We start from the raw sequence: 20,385 nt of genomic DNA on the forward strand, positions 1-20,385 counted from the left end.
CCTGATACCTAAAGAAGAAAAGATAACAAATAATGAGCTAATCAGTGATCCATTATTTTCAGGACAAGGATCGGGAGATGACCTTGCTGTTATTCCTTCTGTAGTGCCATTGGCTGTCAAAGAAATCATGAGTACTTCAAGTCCTCCAACTTCTCATCCTGCAAATACAGGACCCAAACTTTCAACTGACAAGACACAAGACTTTGAAAGAGGAAGCACTGAGTCAAATGCTGAAGTTAATGAAGAAGTTACAAGTGCTGTAACTGAGCTGCTGTCAGAAACAGAGGACCAGTTCCCCAGCTCAGTGATCACCAGTTCCCCAGCTTTAGTGGAAGAGAGTTCCAAGAGCTTCAGCTCTAAAGAGATTAAAGAGATGACACATTATTTTGTTGCGGTTGAAGAACCTCACAATAAGGAAACTAACTATAGTAGAAGAGAAAATGAAACAGATAGGACAACAGCTACTTCTAAAGTTGTTTCTCAAGATGAAACTTCACATTTGCTAATTAAAGATGGCGTAACTCCTGTTTCTGTTATACTGAGTGGAACTCCCAACCTTGAAACAGAAGAATCACTTGTAACATCAACAACAAAAATGCCAGGCAGAGTATTGCCTGAAAGCTCTGGAGAAGGATCTGGCTGGGTTGGTGTTTTGGATTCATCTTCTCCTGACATGTTTACTCATTTGTCAATACCTCCTGTGTCAAAAGTAGAACTAAATGCTTCATCTAGTGTTCCTGGGGAAGTTTATTCTGAAGTTATGATAACAGAGGCACCAATAGATGGATCACAGAGTGTGATCACAGGACTAGCATCCCTTCTTACGGAAGAAAAAGAGATAGTGGCAAATCCATCTGCTGTTCAACCAAAGACAGCTACATCAGAAGAACTAACAAGTGATACGGGGATATATGAGAAAATTATTCCCATGATTGATGATAAAAGAAGTGTTATATTGAATGTTTCTGTTTACGGTGATATTACATTAATTGAAGAACGACTTCAAATCCCATCAGAAGAAACAACTATTATAGACATGGATCACTCAAAATCAATGCCTGAAGATATAATAAGTGTGCAGACAATGCCAAATCCTGTCATACAATCAACATATGACAGTGATGATAGCATGACAGCTGAAGGGGAGAAATACAATTCAACACCTAAATTTTCCATAACCAAAGAGAAGACACTTGGATCTGGTGATAGTCTTTCTTTGACTACTTCCCGTCAGCCAAGTAGTGAATCAGTAACAGCTGGGCACAAACCAAAATCAGATGACAAGGATTTGGGTTCGGGGAATGCCATGAAGTTTGCAACAGAAACTCTCATCACTGCTGAACTCTCTGAACTGGGCATTTTCCTTCCTACAGTACCATCATTGGCAAGCCCTCATGCGCCTCATGAGTCTAAACATGTTGTAACAAGCACAACAGAAGACACCTACGAGCTGAATACTTCAGCAAACAACAGAGTAATAGCAGATCAAAGTGAAACAATCTCTGTCTCTGGCTTTTCTGGAATGGGCCAAGAAGAACTGGATGATAAGCAGCCTGTAGTTCCTTCTCTTACACCAGTTTTAACTACTGAGACAGAAAAGGCTTTGACAACTGACATGCTTGATTTAAGTATTATCACCACACAACGTACATCCCAACTGACAACTGTATCTTCTAGCAAGAATGAAGAAAAGCACCCTACAGTATACACAAACACAAAATCAGCATCAGCAGAGTACGAAGAAACAGATTCAGTGAGCTTTTATTCTGTACCTCAAACTCCTAAATCGTCAGTAACTGTTCAGTTAGTTAATGGAGTATCTGAGTATCCTGAGGTAATCATTCCAAGTACATCATCATCAAAGGATTCAGATCTCTCCGATCATTCATCAGAAGGAACCTTCAAAGAGGTTAGTTCTGATATAGCAGCAACATATAAACCACCCACTACAGACCTTCTCGACAGAACAGAGTCTTCTCTACTGGAGTTTTCTCCCAAGCCCGTCTCAGAAAGCACAACTACTGAAAGTACTCCTCACTTTAGTAGACCTGTAACAGACAGGACTGAGGAGACAGAAACCTCTGTAACTGATTTGGCTGTTGAGGAAGAAGCTACTGTTTCTGGAGATTCTCCATCAATACATGTCTTGCCTACTGCTTTTCTGAATTTTGGAGAAAGAGTAAGCACAGATGTTCTGAAAGTTAGCACAATAGAAGTTGAAGCTTCCTCAGAGAGAGTGAACAACCCCCATCAAGAAGGTGACAGGAGTACTGAGAGAGAGATCCCATGGCTTTTTTCCACACCTGTTTCAGATTTACCCAATAGTATTGAAGGTGAAGTATTTAAACCTGATCAGGAAGCAGTTACAATGCTAGCTTCATCTTCACAACCTTTGGATAGAAGTACGGAAACACAGTCAGCTTTGTTTGGTCGAGAGGAGATCACGACAATTTCTTCTAACATTGCAACAAACAGCACTGCCCCTGGAAACAGTCCGTATCAAAATGAGCAGTCAACGATAAGCTCTGAGGAGCCAAATACTATTGAAGTGGTAACTTCGTCATTTTCCCTTCCGGAAGTTACTAATGGATCAGATTTCCTGATTGGCACCAGTGTGGGTTCAGTTGAAGGCACAGCAGTGCAAATTCCAGGTAACTTCCAAATATGATCACTGTCGTATATGTTTGTTGTGATACTTGTAAATGTGTGTCTTAACTCTGATAAGATGTATGACAATCAGAGTACCATGTAAAATAACAATGGAACTCATGAGCTTCAAGCTTTGAAATCAGCATGATTGTTACCCCTACAAAGTGAAGGAGGATGGGGGTACCAAAAGTCAAGTTCAGTGACTTTTCCTGAGTGCTTGCATCGTGGAGCTCTGGATCAGACTTGAGGTGACCAGCCAGTTCCAAAAGACAGGAAGGTAACATTGATTGTGGTAGAGAATTCAGCTGCAATTATTTAATTTTCCGATTTCCAACAGATAATTTTGTCTGATAGCTTTTCTGTGTTGGCATGATGATAGTACTTATACAATTGGTTTATAGATAGGATTGTTTTATAGCATCTTGCAGTTGACTTAGAGAGCAGATCTAGTGTGCATTTTAGGATGAGAATTTTCTATAAAAATGAACTTCCCTTAACCTACAAGATAACTTTCCAGAGAAGGGAAAACCGAGACTTCATGTTTTCAGCCTGTCTGTAGATTTGACTGGTTGATACAGTGTCTGTCTCTTATAAATTACAGATCTTTTTGTTAGACGTCATTTGCCTCAGTATTTTGTTTTACATAATAGTTATTAGGCACCATTTCACCAAATACATAGATGATGCAGGTAGCGTCAGTATGAATAGTGTGGCTTCAATTCATATTTTATCTAGATATAGCTGAGGAAAGAACTGAACTGGCTTAATTTTATAGGGTTTTCTATCATTTTTCCTGAAATAATCCAGGTAGCTGTCAATTTGAAAATGTTTGCTGAGAAAATATCCGGTCCATAGGAGGACAAACAGACAGTGAATGCACAATAAACATCGTTAGGTGCTTAACATAGACCTACATTTGGGACTTGCAGTGAAGCAGCCCTAAAACAAGCACCCTATTTTATGGATACGATAAGATTCTTTTCAAAACTTCCAAAGCGAGATCCTGCCCTCTTAATTGCAATCACCAGCTTATGTAGACGGGATATTCTTCTGGAGGCTTTCAGTTGAACCTTCTGCTTTCCAGTGACTAGATAGGGAACTTGGTAATTTAAAGAGACTTCTTTGAATGTTTAACTTGCAAGGGTAAAATAGATGTTACTTATCTGATGTTACTTATCTTTTGTTTCATAAACCCTAGTTGGATTGTTTTGAAAAAATGTAACCAAAAATCTAAACTTTTCTCATGTTTCTGAATTAACTTAGGTTACAGAACTCTCTTACCCATTTCGTAAGTTTTCAAAGCCAGGGCTTTCTTGTTTCCCAGAAGGACTGTCTTCATGATTTTCCTCTAACTCTTGAGAAGCTAATACATAGAAATGGTTATCTAGTGTGTACTTGTTTGTGCGAGTGATTGCTCCTAGGCATTAAATCAGATACAAATACCTAGGTGTCTAAACTCAGTTGAAACAAACATCACTAGAAGGCATAAAACTCTGCAAGGAAAAGCTATTTAAATGATAACTCCCATAACAACCAAGGATTTCACAGCAGGTAAGCTTTTATCTTAATCTTTAGTTCAATTACAAATCTACTCAGTGCCTTTATTTCTATTCTTGAAATGTGTTTTTAAGACAGACAGGTGGGAAATATGCATGTGTGAAAACGTCCTTTCAAAGAAATAAGAGTTTGTGGGCATTGATTGATTAAATATAACACAGTAAAACAACAGCAGCCAGCCAGTATGTTCTGTGTACCCAGTCATTCTACATAAACTAACCCTGTTCAAAAAAAAAAGCATTTTCCATTCATTTTGCATATGCTTAACTGTTTTCAGCTACAATTAATTGTCATGTCATGCAAACTAAATCCTCAATAGAATATCATGACTGCCAAATATGGTACAAATTGCTACGAAAAAATGTAATTCTGAAAATTATTTATACCGGTTCATAGTAAATGCCAAGTTGTTGTTAAAATTGAAAATAACAATGCCTGAAAATAAGCTTTACTATTTCACAAAACTATCTTATTCTCAGTAGCCTATTACGTTAATAGAGTTTCCGTAACTACAGTAAAACCTGCAACATCAATGCAGAAATGAAAAAAGATTTTTTCTTCTAAAAAAATCAGAAAGACACCAGTTCCTTGAAACTACAGAATCAATTTTCTTTTCCTGCTTGTTTAACAGGCCAAGATCCATGCAAAAGCAATCCCTGCCTTAATGGTGGTACCTGCTATCCGCGTGGTTCATTTTACATCTGTACCTGTTTACCAGGTTTCAATGGCGAGCAGTGTGAATTAGGTAAGCTGATGCCATCTAATACTGATTAAGTCGAGTATAAAGTTTTCATACATGAGATCTGCAGAAGTAGTGTGTTTTGAAGTTGAAGAATACATAGGCATTTGAAAAATTCTACAGTGAGGCCTTACTTAAGAAGAGAACAATAAAACAAAGGAGGTCCACTTACCCCTTTTCTCTCTCCCCATAGTGCACAGATGTGTACGCACACAAAGCTAAGAGAATTGTAAATGAACTACGTGACCTAGAATTCATAACATTAAATTCATAAATACATCAAGTAAACCAAATAAACATTAATATTTGGGATAGTTCTTAAAAGCTTTGTGTAATTATTTGAAAGGGTAGTAAAATAAACTAATGCCAAATGTGACTGGGAAGCTGGGCACTGAATGCCAGCTTGATGTTTTTTCAAGGAAATTGTAAATATGATCATAATCATATACATCTTTGGTATAAATTAGTATTTTGGTAACTCTTCTAGCTGAGGACCTCTTCAAACTGCCTGTGACATCTGTGTTTACCTGCTATGACTGTGGGTTTCAAAAGACTCAACAGCCCACTTCAGAATAACCAGCTTTTCCTTCCAACCAGCAAGCCAAAGTATGATAAAAGTGGTAGTTTGGCTGTTTAGTGTAGAGCTGGTTTAAGCTTTTGAAAAGTTGTAAGTTTTATTCCTTGATAAATACCATGGATTTGCCTGTTACACAGTTGCCTGCCAAATTTGAAAGAAAAAAACTCATGCAATGTTGCTAAAATGAATTCAACTCATCATAAATAGCTTGGGAGAAAAAAGCCCAACCCCACCCAAAGGTTGATATCAGTGCAGCATAATTGTCAGGATTACTATGGTTTTATTTGTATTCTGCAAGACAGTATGTGATTAAAAAAATAATTAGCCAGTATCTTTCTCTGCTTTCCCAGCTCATGTTGATGAGTTTGCTAGTTCCCTAGTGCGTTGTTGCTGGTAGATACCAAGTTTTAGATGTTGCGTCTTAAATCTTCTTTGTCAAGGAATATGGCATTCCCTAGTTGCAAACCAGAGGTCAGAGGTAATAATTTTCTCTTTTTTTTTCAGATTATAAAAGAATAATCTGGCCAATTCACATCCCCTAGAACTCTTAGTGGCTTATTAACGAATTGGAGTGGGATGCTCCACAGCCAGTCGCCATATAGAAATGTGTTCTGTAGTGCTTAAGAAAGTAAACCTCATCATTTTAAGCCCTGGATTCAGGGATGTTCTGGATTTAATACATAAAATGTTGATTTGAGATTCAGGGATATTCTCTATATAAGGCATAAAACGTTGACTTGAGAGCTTTCCAAATGACTGGAACAACTAAGACCTAGCATAAGATTTGAACAGAAGTAGTTTTTTTAAATAAAAATATTAAAAAAAAAGCTTTTCACATGATGCAGCAGTTATTCCTAGGATTGCACAACTGTTTGTTGGTTTGTAGATATGTTTAACTTATGTCTTATATTTTAATAGTCAATCACTACCAGCAGTTCACTTTGGACTAAGATATTTGCAAACTCTGCACTGAAGTTTAAGCTGTGATTGTTTCAGAGGGACAGCACTTATTGAAAACAGCATATGATCTTTCTAAAGAGACATACTAGCTTATAACCTGTGCAAATACATGCACAAAGTAATTATATTAAATGAACTAGTGCTCCAATTTAAAAGGTGAAGACGAGGTATTTTAGCAGCCAGACGAGTGGGGGAGAGAAATATTGTTTCTTTACACCAGAGCCATAGGCTCAGCAGTAAACCTGTGCATGACTATCAATGTTACTATCTGACTGGTCATTTAGGGAGATTGTCTTTATGATGCTTTGTTGTTATCTTGATAAGATTTGACAAGGAAGAAATGAGAAATGCAAACCAATAAGATGTCAGGGTATGCTGCTTTGCAGACTGAAATTAGCAGTCTATTTGATGGTATATGATAAGATTTCCAATATTTGAGGTTCATGAAGATATTTGAGGTTCATGAAGATATTTGAGGTCTCCAGTACTTGATAAGAATTTTTTGTGCCACGGTCACACACTCAAGTCAAATTTTCTACCAGTACGGGAAAATGCTACACACTGCACAATATCACTTCTTTCTCAGCTACACAAAGAGGAATTGAAGGTCTACATTTTAGAAATTAACTTAGGAGTCAGAGTGCAGGATATCAAATTGTGGTTCAGTAATGTCACATTTCTTTAGGAAACTGCTTCTTGACTTGTGGATGAAGAGAAAGGAAGGTTGTGCATAGTGAAATCAGTTATCATGCAAATAAACTGGTCACTTGGATCTTTTGCAATACTTCATTCTTCTGGATTGAACTGGTCCTAGTAATAAGTATCACTAAGGCTGAAGAACATTTCCCTTCTAGGAGGTGGGTGGATTATAAAAACACTTCTATCTTTATGTTGTAGATATCGATGAATGCCAGTCTAACCCTTGCCGGAATGGAGCCACGTGTATAGATGGCCTCAATACCTTTACTTGCTTGTGTCTGCCAAGCTATATAGGTGCTCTCTGTGAACAAGGTAAGGTGTATTCTTTAATCTATGGTAATTGAGGTAATCTGTTTCCATTTCAACACCCTTCTGGAGTAACTAGGCAAAGCCTCCTAAAAACGAGAGAATAGAAGAAACTGGAAAGTCATCAGTGATGAGGAGAGATTATAATTTTTGACTATGTTAGACTCCACTGATTTGTGGCTCAGGACTTTTTGTTTTAGGTTACATCTGCACCATCTTTTGCAGATGGATGAGAGCAAACTCTATCCACATGCTAACCTGACTGGAAGTCACATTACTGCTGTACCAAATAGAAACTGATATATTGGGCAGTTTCCGTGTCAAAATAACAACAGCCATACAGTTTTCAGGTGGCTCCAAGGCAAGCACAGCCTGCTCATATTGGCTTGCAAACTACTCGGAAGACACATAACTCATTACTGTAGTGATGCTTATGGGATAACGAGTGGGAGCAGAGTTACTCTCTGACCAAGCTTCTGTCTTTAAAAAATATATACAGTGTGAAAGACATATCAGAATCCATCACTTCCAACAAGGATCACTAGAAAGTAGGAATAGTCTACTGAATATGCCAGGTGATATACCCACCCACTGGGGACCATAGCCTTTACAACTTCATCCAGAATTTTCAAATTGATTTGTTGTGTGATTATTTTAGAAAAATAGGTGCAGGATCACAATTACAAGGAACTTGTAAAAGGCTTGTAAAGTGGACAGCTGAAATCAGATTAAACATCCAAGACTCTGTAATTGTTAGAACATTGCCTGCAAGAAATCCTACTGTATTTACAAGAAATATTTACAGTGCAAGGTGCTTACTCAATATGTGCATGTACAAGGAAGAATAGGGTACCAAAATCTGTCAGTAAAATTAATGAAGGCATTTATATGGGAAAAAGAAATGGTGTTTTAAAGTGTACTTTCTAAAGCTTATGAAAATACTTTTCTTTTTTTCTTCAGCTCAATGGTTTTAGTCACAGGTGAATGAACTGGACCTTTGAATTTGTTTAATTAATATTATGTATTTTTGTGTTTGTTTCTCGTCTTCAGTGAGAGGCAGTTTGCAAGCTCTTCCCACTCAACCTACAGAGATTTTTTTGTTAGAGCTGAAAACTCTCAAAACTGACCAGCTCCAGCACTTTGCACTGTTTAAATTTTTCAGTAGTCTGGCTAACCTTGTAATTTGAAAGGACTTTCTGAGTCTGTTCTCCAAAATTATAAGTTGACAGTGTTTTCACAACAAAAGAAATAAATGTTCTCCCTCCCTTCCTCCTCCTCTTCATTCCAGCAGATCCATAGTAGCGAGTGGCTCTGAGTACCGTGGTAGCTTTAAGCTGCTTTTTATGACCAACCTGAGAGCGCATTTTAGGTGGTTAATGGGAACATTTCCTAGTTTGTCAATCAGAACCAGAGCTCTACTCACTCAGCTTTGGAATTTAAATTTCCTCCACTTAAAGTCCTGCAGTGGTTTGGGACTTAGGAAAAGCATTTAGTGCCAAATTTCCACTCCACCAGACAAAATAAAACTGTGTTGGCGATTCAGACACGGTTGTCTGGCAAGCAGGCTTTATTTCAAGGCACCAGTCCTGACCTCACTAGATTTAAAGACCAGCCAGAACGACAGAATGCGTACCTCAGTGCCACAGGAAAGGTGGAGTTGAGCACACTGAGATTATATTTCATTACTCTTTTTTTTTCTCCAATATATACTATTCATTTTAGAAAGCTTTGAAAAAAGTCAGGCTGAAGGACTTTCTTAGGCATGGTGCTGAGTATTCAAAATGCCATGGAAGGGAATGGAAGCAGCAAGTGTGCATTGCTTCTGGAAATGAAGCTCAAAGTAGGAGACAACTCCACCGCGTCCTGGTCCTATGACGCCAGTGTAGAAAAAACGTAGAGCTCAGAATTTCACCCAAATGCCCCCGCTAGACTTTTCTAGACTAAGGGATCTTTGGTTGATGTATTATGCCTGTGTCAGCGTTAGGAGGGGATGTGACCAGAGGACAGCGCAGCTGCACATCAGGGAGCTCCGGCAGGTGGTAGAAGTTAGAGGAGCCTTCAGGGTGATCTAACCTAGGGTGAGGGAAATCAATCCTGAGACTCAGTGAGCTGTAATTGGCTCCCTGACAGCCGTTTTTCTTGCCAGGTGGAAACAGTTCAGCAGACAATCTGAGCCCAGGAGCTTCTTCCTGAAGAGAGCTAAAGTTGTCTGACGTTAGAAATAGAGCAGCTGAGGGTGTTTCTTTTTTAAACTAGATTGGTAACTCAGTAAGCCAGCATCGGTTCTGGTTCAGACTAGATTAAAAGTGAGTGGAGTACCTCTGTTAGATAATATCCTCTTTTGCCCACCACATGTATCTTTTCAAAGTACAGATGCATATTCTGCATGCCACTTGGTGACATTTGAACGTCACTTCTTAAAATGCAGAAATATCCCAAAAACACTTCTTCAAAGGGTGGCTGCAGGCTACGGTAGATCTTGATGCGAGTCTTATCCTGGGGGAGCCATCAGTCTTTCCATTGACACCCCTCTGTGAAAAGCCCTTATGAGAGCTCTCATTGTCCATATAAATGAGCCCAGAGCTCAGATACTCCCAGTTTTGATGCCTGAAGCATTGCTTTGCAAGCTCCATGTTTGGGGACAGAGGAGAGGAGGGTTGTTTGATACCCTGTCTCCCACCGGGCTGGTGGAACCAACTGTAGAGAATAGTCCCCATGGACCAGTGGCATGTATGAAAGTCTGCGGCTGTTGTTGCATTATCTGGCCATCTGTATTTGTGGTGAGGAATACTTTACTTCATGAATAGTTACATGGGAAACAACAAAATGATAGACGCTTGCAATTTGAACCTCAATTTCAAGAATAAGTGTTCTTTATGAGAACTGTCTGAGCACCTGTTTAGATTTTCCTTTTCCTTCCTTGGCTGGCTAGAGTTTCCTTTTCTTTTTCTCCTTTTGCTATTCTAACTGGTGTCTACCTGCTTTCAAGGAATGGTGTTTGTATTTTAAACTTAAGGTTTGGCTTTCTCCGCTGCAGATCTCTGCAGGCGCACCTAGTTAGCCTGTTTACCAAATGCAGCTGCATGCACGGACCTATGTGCCAAAATGGCACACGTATTTGTTACGGGACATGCCTCCTTGGGATAATACAACCAGCTGTTCTCTTCCAGGTTCTGAAAACAAAACAACTGTTTTTTTTAATCATCATATGAGGAACAATGTTTTTTTATAACCCAAGTTCATTGTTCAAATATCTGTGATTACTCCAGTCTCATTTGATTCACTTTGTTCCCAGGTCTTGGTAGCTTGGGATGGAAGTATTTGAGAAGACCTCAGTGCAAAGATACTTTCTGAAAACAGATGGTCTCTAACTGATGTCTTTTAGCTGAGAAGGAATTATTTTGAATATTTACCAGAGACATGGTTTCTCCTCAAGATATGTGGGCTAATGGGCCTCAGGCATTTGTTCATTAGCTGAAGGCAGACAGTCACAGATAAAATTCACAGCTGCGTAAGACTCTCATTATGTTCTAGTACCTGTGTTTCAGTCTTCATTTTCTTTAAGCCTCTTATGGAATTCTTTAAAGACAAGGGACCTATTGTCAGCAGCTTATTGCAGCTGTTGAAAAAGTGGACCTATCTATGTATTAAACCTACAGAGAACTTTTTTTTTTAATGCGGTGTTTAGAGATGTTGTTATACATATACAACTGCAGTTACAGAGAACAGAAGCTATGTAAGTAACTCCTTGCACACATCACTGAAAAAGCCTGTAAATTGTCATAAATCTTAATACTAGTCAGACAACTTTTAAAACACCATATATATGGCAAGCAGCGTTTCAGTCTTTCTATCACATTCTGGAATAAGTTACAAAAAGCTGTGACTACCTGCCTGGATAAGTATACAATGAACATGGAGTATTGTATTCAGTAAGTGCTAGCACCTACTCTGCTCACAAGTAATCAGGTCGGAAAATTTACAGCCACCTGCAATTAGACTTTACTGGTTCAATAAAGGCATTAAAAACTTATACCCATATGGAGCCCTTACCTTTGTGTCACCCTTTGAGCTTTGTTAATGTAGTAAGATACACACACTCAGGACAAAGCACTGCAGAGATGAAATAGTCCCCACATTTTTACTTGCTTGGTTTGCATTTTTCATCCCCTAGCGTCCTGACTCTCCCTTTCCCCATTCCTTTTTCCCTCTTCTCATCAACCTCTCTTCTCAAAAAAAAAAAGAAAATCCTCACTTCCCCTTCTAAAAATCCTATGTGTTTTATAGCCATCAGCTCTGTCTTTTTCTGTCTTCGTAGATTTGGGCTACAAACAGGTGCAGAAGAAGTTATTCAACTTTTCCCTTTTGGAAAACAACATGCCATTTTGGATAGGAGGGAGGAGTTGTATGTGCACTGCAGTGCATCATTTCAACTAAGAGTACCTATGCCACTGTTTGGCATCCTCTATCTTAAGAAGAGAAATTTTGTTACTTATGCTTCATGCTCAGGCCATTACACCTCATTCTTTGAACCCAGTCTTCTAGGTTTTGTGTTTTCTAGCCTCTTTGTCTCCCCCAAGTGCCTTTCAGCTGATCTCTCGAACTGTGCACTTCTTCCCTAGCAGAAGCCAGGGAAGGCTTGATTAGAATAGCCTGGAAATGCTCTCTGGCCACGATTTTCTCAGCATGCAATGCTGCTTGTTATTATCTGACTTCTTTCCTGTGGGACAAGGGAGTCCCTGAACAAGATGAATAATAAAATCTTAAGTGCCTTCACAAAGGACATAGCACTGTTAGTCAGCATGGTGTGGTTAAACAAATGTTCTAGAAAACCAAAGGCAGACTAAACTTTAAAATGGCCTAGATGCCAGAGATTAAAGCTGTATCTGCAGCCTGCACCTCATAGAGAATACAAAGAGGGAAAAGATAAAAAACTAACAAGCTGGTAGTATAGATTACATTCCTTTTTCATAGCTGGGATTACTCAAGGCACAAGCAGTTTTCTACAGCTTAACTTGTTGAAAATAGAATAGAGATAATCAGTGTAAGCTCTATTATGCCTTTGTATTTGGTACATTTATGTCTGTACTGATGACTTTTAGAAAACGATTTTGATACCAGACTCCTAAGACAAAGACTGCTGTGCTATTAGTGTTGCCAGGAATTGTCAGAGAAATTCTGGTAAGCCTCTGAAGTGATACGTTTGCACTTTTAAATCCATTTATGTACATGTAAAGTCTGGTTTTTATCTTGGGAGATTTAAAAACTTTTTAAAAAATAGACACTTCGGTGCTTCAGGATGTGAATGGCCTCTTCCTGCTGTGAGTTAAGAACCAGACTTATGTTGTGAAAAAATTGTTCCACAATTGTCGTTCAGGTGGCAGCTGCTTAAACCTAAGAAATATCATAGTTAAAGAATTTGCAGTCATATGTCGTTGGCATATTCTGTAATATTTGGCTTTTTCTGTACTAATGCAAAAAAAGCCCCTTTGGTCAGAGCATGTTATTGACTATATTGACTTACTGAAAATAAGAAATCCAATTTCATACCTGGAACATATCTATACCTCTGGAAAGGCCAGACAGTTGCTTTCAGGCCCAGTTTTGTTTGGGGATTGATAAAACTTGGTGGGAAGTGGCAAATTCCTGTTTGGTGGGTGGGGTGGCGAAGGCCAAGCTTTGTGCTTCTGTTCTTCAGCTTCCTGCAACCGAGGACCTTCAGGGTGAGCCATCATGTACTTAGATAGCTGGAACCGCCAGTAGTCGCAACAAGCTGTAATCTTGGGCTGAAGTGTCCTTTATGATGCCATTTCATCTGCCATAACTCAAAACAGTCTGAGTTTTCCCTATTGTTTCTCCCATTCCTCCCTAAAACTCTCTCTTCTCAGTGGCAAGTTCTTCTCATCATCAAGCACAGCTCAGACACATTCAGGCATCATATTTTGCCCATCTTATTAATACTGATTTTTGTCTGTGATTCATTCCTGCAGTGTTGGTGCAGAAGCAAACTTGGAACCGGAATTTAGCTGTTTCTTGCCATCTATTCTGTTTACAGCTGCCTAACCTTGACAAAATAATTAACATCAAATCCACGGATTGTTACTGTTCCAAGGCTCGTGTTTATTTCTTTTTAGATGAAAGGATATACTGGCTGATGTGAACTTCTGTCTATTATGCATTCTTATCAGTACCATCCCTCATACAAGCACAGACAATGTGCATTTCATTACTTTGTATTTCAGCTTTACAGCCTTCCTTAGAAACTGATGCCTAAAATTTATTAAGTTAGGCTTTGTCAAGAAGATGGGTTTTGGAGGAGGGTTTAGAGGGATAAGTTCAGAAAGATAATACTGCAGCTTTGCATCTGTGGACTGAACAATCACAAGCACTTTCCTTCATTATTTTCAGTTATCAGTTTCTTCCAAACCAAGGTAATTCAATACAGTCATTCAAAGAACTATTTGCCCTTGCAAGTAAAAATTCCCATCCTCATATACAGACTCAGAAAACTCAGATGAAATGTAGACTAACTGCAGTCCAGCATCCAGGCATTTCATTCATCCAGAGTTATGGACTGAAGGTGTCCTCCTGAGATTGTCCAGATACAGCACAATTTGATTAGTGGAAGCTCACAAAGTTGCCAGTTGCATTTATACTCCTTACGTAAGTAATATTCTTGCAGCTTGTACTGAAACTGGGTAAAGAGAACTACCTGAAAATGTAATGAGGTCTCAAGGATGAGTGTTGATTATTTACATTTGTACTGCTTAACGGGTGGGTATCTTCCTGAACATTTGCCCTGCAGAAAATCCATCTGTTTGCATGAAACATGCCTGTGTTTCACACCCATTGACAGAGATGTGATTTATTTGTTTGTCACAGACACGGAGACCTGTGATTATGGCTGGCACAAGTTCCAAGGACAGTGCTACAAATACTTTGCCCATCGGCGTACATGGGACACGGCTGAAAGGGAATGCCGTCTACAGGGAGCACACTTGACAAGCATCTTGTCTCATGAGGAGCAGATCTTTGTGAACCGTATGTATTGTTAGGATTCCTCTGAACAAGAGCTGGCACTGGGGGTTCAGAGCTAGTGAAATATCCTCCTGATCACTCAGCTTTTATATGTCCATCTTAAAATATACTTTTAAGATGTTTAAAAGGCACACTTCGTGTTCTTCATGTTTACTTTTGCAGTCAATGCAAGTTCCCTACCACTATTAAGTTATTATTCATTACATAGAAAATACTTTGGTTTTGAGGAAGAGAATGGGAACTATTGTTTTGGCATTGGAAATTGATGAAACATCTTTTTCTGGAGGCTTTAGATTTTTGGTGCACCTGACATCAATGACCATGCCACCATATGTTGTATTAGGTAGGCATAAAGAAATTGTTCCTGTATTTTGTGTTGCACAATCTAGACAACACTGGTCACAGCCTAATCAAAACTTGAAAAATGTTGATTAAAATACGTGCTTTTATTATTTTAATCTGTTTTGCTTTTTTTTTCTCCCCCTCATATGCGCTCAGGTAGGAAACTAATCTATTTTCTTTGGGAGATGCCATCAGGAGGGAAGAGACAGGGTTGTTTAAAACTGTTAGATGAGAATCTGCATTTTTATAGACATCCCAAATTAAAATTGAAAAGCTGAAAAACAGCCTGTAAATAGCTTTTTGTATAATAAGTAGAGGAATCTTAATCAGACAGGATGTCTGATTCATTCTGTGCAAATTCTTTTTATTTTCTTTGGTGAAATCTCTTCCATTTATGGGAAGGTTAATAAAAATATCCTTCTTGTTCCTTAGGTATTGGGCATGACTACCAGTGGATTGGCCTCAATGACAAGATGTTTGAGCGTGATTTCCGCTGGACTGATGGTAGCCCGCTGGTAGGATGCCTTTGAAATTAAATCACTCATTCATTTCTTTTTGTGGTGGCTTATCAAATTCCCACCAACAATGAGGGAAGCTGCATGAAAAAATGCAGTCACTAAATATGCACCCAAGCAAACAGCCAGCAAACTCTTGTTTTGGAATAACTACTGTTTTGTAGTATAGTTCTAAAATCTTATTCTTAGTTCTTACTGTTGTATATGTGGGAGCTTTCAAAGCTTCCAAACAGAAAAACTCAAAAAGTCTGAGACTGCAATTTAAGGGTCTCTGCTGGAGCTGGTTTGTGCTCTTCTGGTCTTACACAGGGACACATGTGTGGCAATTCTCCTCTCCCTTCTGTGTATGGAGCAGAATGCATTTTTGGGATGAGGATATGGCATTCAAGCTCTTGTGTTTGCTGGGTCTGTGAGAGTGCAGAAAGGAGCCTCTCAAGTATTGTTGGAGATTGTTCTAGTCTGTATGGCAGCTCTACAGTTAGGATGGAGAAGCAGCCATCCTTAGGTGGTTCAGGAGGCCTGTAACCAATAATCCGTCCATAAAATTTTAAGATGCTGTTGATACCTCTTATTGCCTTAAAACAAGAAAGAAAATCAGCAGAAGGAGAGGGAGAACACTCTCTATCCACCTTTAACTAACCTAAATCAAAGAGCTGATGGATACAGGAAATGATTGAGCTCTTTCCAATTCAAAACAGTCTCTTTCGTAGAAGGGACAGATGATTTATTGCTGTTTAATACCCATTGAAGAACATTACATAAAAAAACCCAAACTGATTATGCTTATTATTTTCCTTTCCAGTTGTGAATTCTTCTTAAAGCAGAAAGCATCTGGACACACATATGCACATGCTCACACATGCACGCAACAATCGTTGCTGCATACCATGTGGCTACTAACTTATGTAGAAAGACACCTGGGGCAAAGCAGGCGTCATTTATTACCATTTTATGTAAATAACCAGAGGTTTAAAGTCCTCTAAAATGACTTGTAAATAAGCCATTTCTTGGGGAAACTACCATATGTGGCAGGTGACAGTACAGGGGAAGAAAAAGATGATAAAACTTTCTGTTGCCTGACTGATTGCTCAGTACATCTGTGGTGATACCAGCGCAGCCATTTGTGCTTGGAGCCACAAAGTCTTGCAGGATGTAAGCAGAAGAGTTTTGTTTCATTGTTTTCTCTTGCCTATCCTCATGTATTTTTGGGAGGACAAGATGGGCCATGGCCTTGAACTCTACTCATTCTGGAGAGTTCATTCTCTGTTTTCTGATGTGACTTCTTACCCCTCACTGACAGTAACAGGCACCCTCTCAGGATGGTTTAGGTTTGGTTGGAGCTCAGGTGTGGTCCAGGCTCTCTGCAGTGGTTGGTCAAGGAGCCTACACTTCACTAAGGGCTCTAAAGTTAGTGAGATAAATTTGGGCATAAATATAGTGTCTGAAGGGGCAGCCCATCTTACACTGGGAAGTGTAAACCAAGATACTTGCTCTTATATTCCAAAGACAAATTCGATATGTCACTGAATCATGAATTCAAGGAAATTAAAATTAGGTCTAAGAGTCTATTTTTTAATTCAGGCTACTGGGCAAATGTGGTATTACATTTTTACGTTAATTTTCAATTTTAAGAAATGAAGATATTCTAGGAACAGAATAAGACCATCTGTCGAACAGATTTATTTTTTGATTGATCTTTTTTCCACTTTATTTTTCTTTTCTTTTTAACAACTTCCCTCTGTCTCTTCCTTTGGAAATAATTTAGGTGTCTCTTGAAATCATTTATGTTCATTGCTTCAATAGCTTTCCCTCATAACTTATTCCATATGGTTTCTGGATATCATGGTTCTGAGCAGCTTCCTCATTGGCTCCTTTTCCCTAGTTTGTAACTTATTTTTCATACTTTCTAACCACTCATCTTGTTACAGTGATTTATTACTTCTCTAGTAATTAATAGGAACAATACCATAATTAAATATATGCATCAAATGTTTTTCCCTGATGATGTCTTAAAATTCCAATGAATTTGAATACTGTTTAGGTCAAAAAATTACATCATTTATGTATTTGCAGGTGAACAGCAGTTGTGATAGCATTAAATGCTATAATATAATTTGTGATCATAAAATCAGCATTATTACATCGACACTCAGGTTCTAACCTGAATTTCTGAAATTAGAGGTAGCTCTTGCATATAGCCAAAATCTGAATAGCCTTCTTGTGTTTTACATATTAAGGTGCATCTGTAATTCAGCTGTTTCTAGCTTTGTTGCCCAGCTCCACGCTTTCTCAAAGATAATATTATCTATCTGCAATTCTATTCAACACTTCTGGCATAGAGGAAAATTTGTCAAGTCTGCTGAGTGTTCCTCTGATATAAGAGTTTTCTTGGAGATACTATCAGAAAAGCCACTCCAGCTCTTAGATAGACTTAGATAGACTCTTAGATAGACTGTGCATCTACAAGTGATGTACATTCATCTTTATCTTGATACTTCTTTGAATTTTCTGCCAATAACAGCTTGGTTTAATCTGAAAATCATGCTTACATGATTTTATTAGGTTTTGGATTTAAAAAAAAAGTTCTGATGCTTGGTAGGCTTAAAAGAAACAGCAAATGAACAACAACAGCAAGAGCAAGATATGTTGTGGGTGGAATTGTTGGTCCAGTGCTGCAGTTGACCCAGTACTGCCCAGATGAAATAGCCGTGATACATTTTAGTGATTTGCCTTTCACATGAGTTTTCTTTCTGAACCAAAAAAAACCCCCTAGAATTGGGAATCATTGAACCACAAGCTCTACCATTGAAGATTATGGAACAAGGTTTGGATTACTTTGGTACTCATTTTCCATGGACATAAGGAAACCCACAACTTAAATATTCAGTATGTTGAAAGGAACACTTTTGCCAGGTGTTGGCATGTATTTTATTAGCAATTTCTGGAAAAGGGATCAAATACCCATTTTTTTCTTTGCACCTAAAAGGTATTTCAACCAATCAGTTCAATGGAAGGAAATCAGTCCTTCAGCTCATGCCAAGTTGTGTTTTTCCAGATTTTTTAAACTGAAGTTAAGTGCCAGCCGCCATTAAATATGATAGCTGGACAAAGCACGTACGTGAGTTCCGTAGTGAAAACCAACAAATGTGCTTCCAAGTGCACTGCATATTGTTTCTAACTACAGTAAGCTATTGAATACACATGCCCACCTTAGCTATTTTTTGTGGACTTCATAGGCTTATGAGGACTGGCATACAAGTCTTGTGCTTTCTCACTTCCTCTGGCTCCCAAAATTCAGGGGGGGGGCTTTTTTTGAGCACACTTCTTGTCACTCATGTGACAAGATGGGGGTGATAAACTCACCTTTGTCATTGGCCTAGTAATGTGAGAAAGTTTAAATTCTCAGATGAGGTTGCGGAAATTTCCCTTACCTCATGAATCAGTGGATGATAGTTTCGCCGATCAAATAAGGAAAGGTCATTCAGTTTTCTGTGCGGTGTCCAGATGAGATCAGTTCATGCCCCTTCAGTGGGATGGGAGGTTTGTTTGTTTTTTAAGGCATGTGGGACAATGTGACTAAGATTTTTAAAAAGTGAGCGTATAGAATTAAGGTTCTTACTGGGAAACCTACACTGAACCTAAAGCACCCTTGACAGGCTCACAGCAATATTATTCAGCAATTATTCAGGTGCCTAGTAGTGGACTAACTATAGTCAGCCACTTTTGATGTTTTGGCATTCTTTTTTCAACTCCTATGGAAAATACTGGCTGTTAGCAATTAGTCAAAACCAGCAGCAGTCAAAAAAGCCCCTCTATTCCTCTGCATGTTTTTCATGTATCAACTGGAATTTGCGTTTAACTTGCAAAAATAATGCCAGTAAGCAAGTCTTGGAATAAATGAAGAGTGATCTTGTAAATACATGCTCTGATTCTCGGAGTTCCTCGAGGAAAATGTTGGTGTCTTGAATAATGAAGCAAGTATAATCAGATTCAGTGAGAAAGCAAGGAATAGTATTTAAACATTTTTGGTCCACATGACATTTGTCCATATCTGTATTGAGTCTACCTGTTTTCCATAACAAGAACTTTTAAGACAAAGAAAATTATCTTAACAAAATAGAAATGGGCACACTCCTAAATCATAGTATTGTCGGCTTTGTTCCTGCAAAGAGAACTTGCGGAGGCTTTTTGATCTACCTCACTGAAGTGTTTGATGCCTAGTTATCAGTGTGCTTTTAGGGGATTTTGGCAGATTTATTTCTTAACTGTAAAGTGGTTTTTAATTTAAAACTGCTCAGCAGTTTCCTGCCTTTCAGGCAAAATGGCATAATCTTATGCAATGGATTGGGTTGTGTAGATAAAACCTCACCATCTCCTGGTAAAAGATGCCTTTTCAGCATGCTGTACATCCCAAACACAGACTGGGCTTGAAAAGTGCAAAATAACATGAATAAAGTAGTTGGGTCATACCTCTCATGCCCTAAAGTTTAATTGTCAGTCCAGGTTCTACTTTTCCATACGCAGATTACTTTCCAGGTAACTGATACTTCATTATAGTGGATTTTGTTGGCCAGGTCAATTTGCTTATATTTGTCTTTTTTGCAATTTCTTTAAAAGACAAATTAGGAGCTTCTTGGCTAAAGCCAGAGCATGTCTTCAAAGGAGCTCCTTGGCTAAGCTAAGACTACCTTGTCCAATATGCAGAACAAAATAAGCTATAATTATACTAAACTGTGGAATACATTGCTGGCCACCCGTATGAATCTAATTTGTTCTGATTTGCTGTACTGTATCCGTATGGCAGGAAGCAATCTTTTCTCATCTACAATGTGTTCCTGCTCCCTCTCTTTTTTTTCTTTTCTTTTTTCTGTTTTTGAAAGAAAGAATTCTTCAATGTTTCCGGTGGTTGGGAGAGGTGGATTCGTGTTCTGGAGCTGATGGGCCACATGAAAAACACTTTGGCAGCAGCAACCGTTCCCTTTTTATATCAAGGGAAAAGAGTT

The 20,385-nt window shown here is 38.6% G+C and overlaps 1 protein-coding gene across 1 annotated transcript in view; it reads left to right on the forward strand.

Moving 5' to 3' along the window:
- LOC104081981 (versican core protein-like) overlaps nucleotides 1-20,385 on the forward strand; it is a gene marked incomplete at its 5' end in the record, with an annotated part of 97,125 nt that overhangs the window by 63,019 nt on the left and 13,721 nt on the right. Inside the window, 5 exon segments of the mRNA XM_009584917.1 lie at nucleotides 1-2,651; nucleotides 4,838-4,951; nucleotides 7,380-7,493; nucleotides 14,370-14,528; nucleotides 15,300-15,382. The exon segment at nucleotides 1-2,651 is cut by the window's left edge and continues 29 nt beyond it. Of these exon segments, the coding sequence (XP_009583212.1) occupies nucleotides 1-2,651; nucleotides 4,838-4,951; nucleotides 7,380-7,493; nucleotides 14,370-14,528; nucleotides 15,300-15,382 (3,121 nt within the window).

The sequence above is a fragment of the Fulmarus glacialis genome, unplaced genomic scaffold (assembly GCF_000690835.1).
Source record: "Fulmarus glacialis isolate BGI_N327 unplaced genomic scaffold, ASM69083v1 scaffold5149, whole genome shotgun sequence".
NCBI classification, from domain to species: domain Eukaryota; kingdom Metazoa; phylum Chordata; class Aves; order Procellariiformes; family Procellariidae; genus Fulmarus; species Fulmarus glacialis.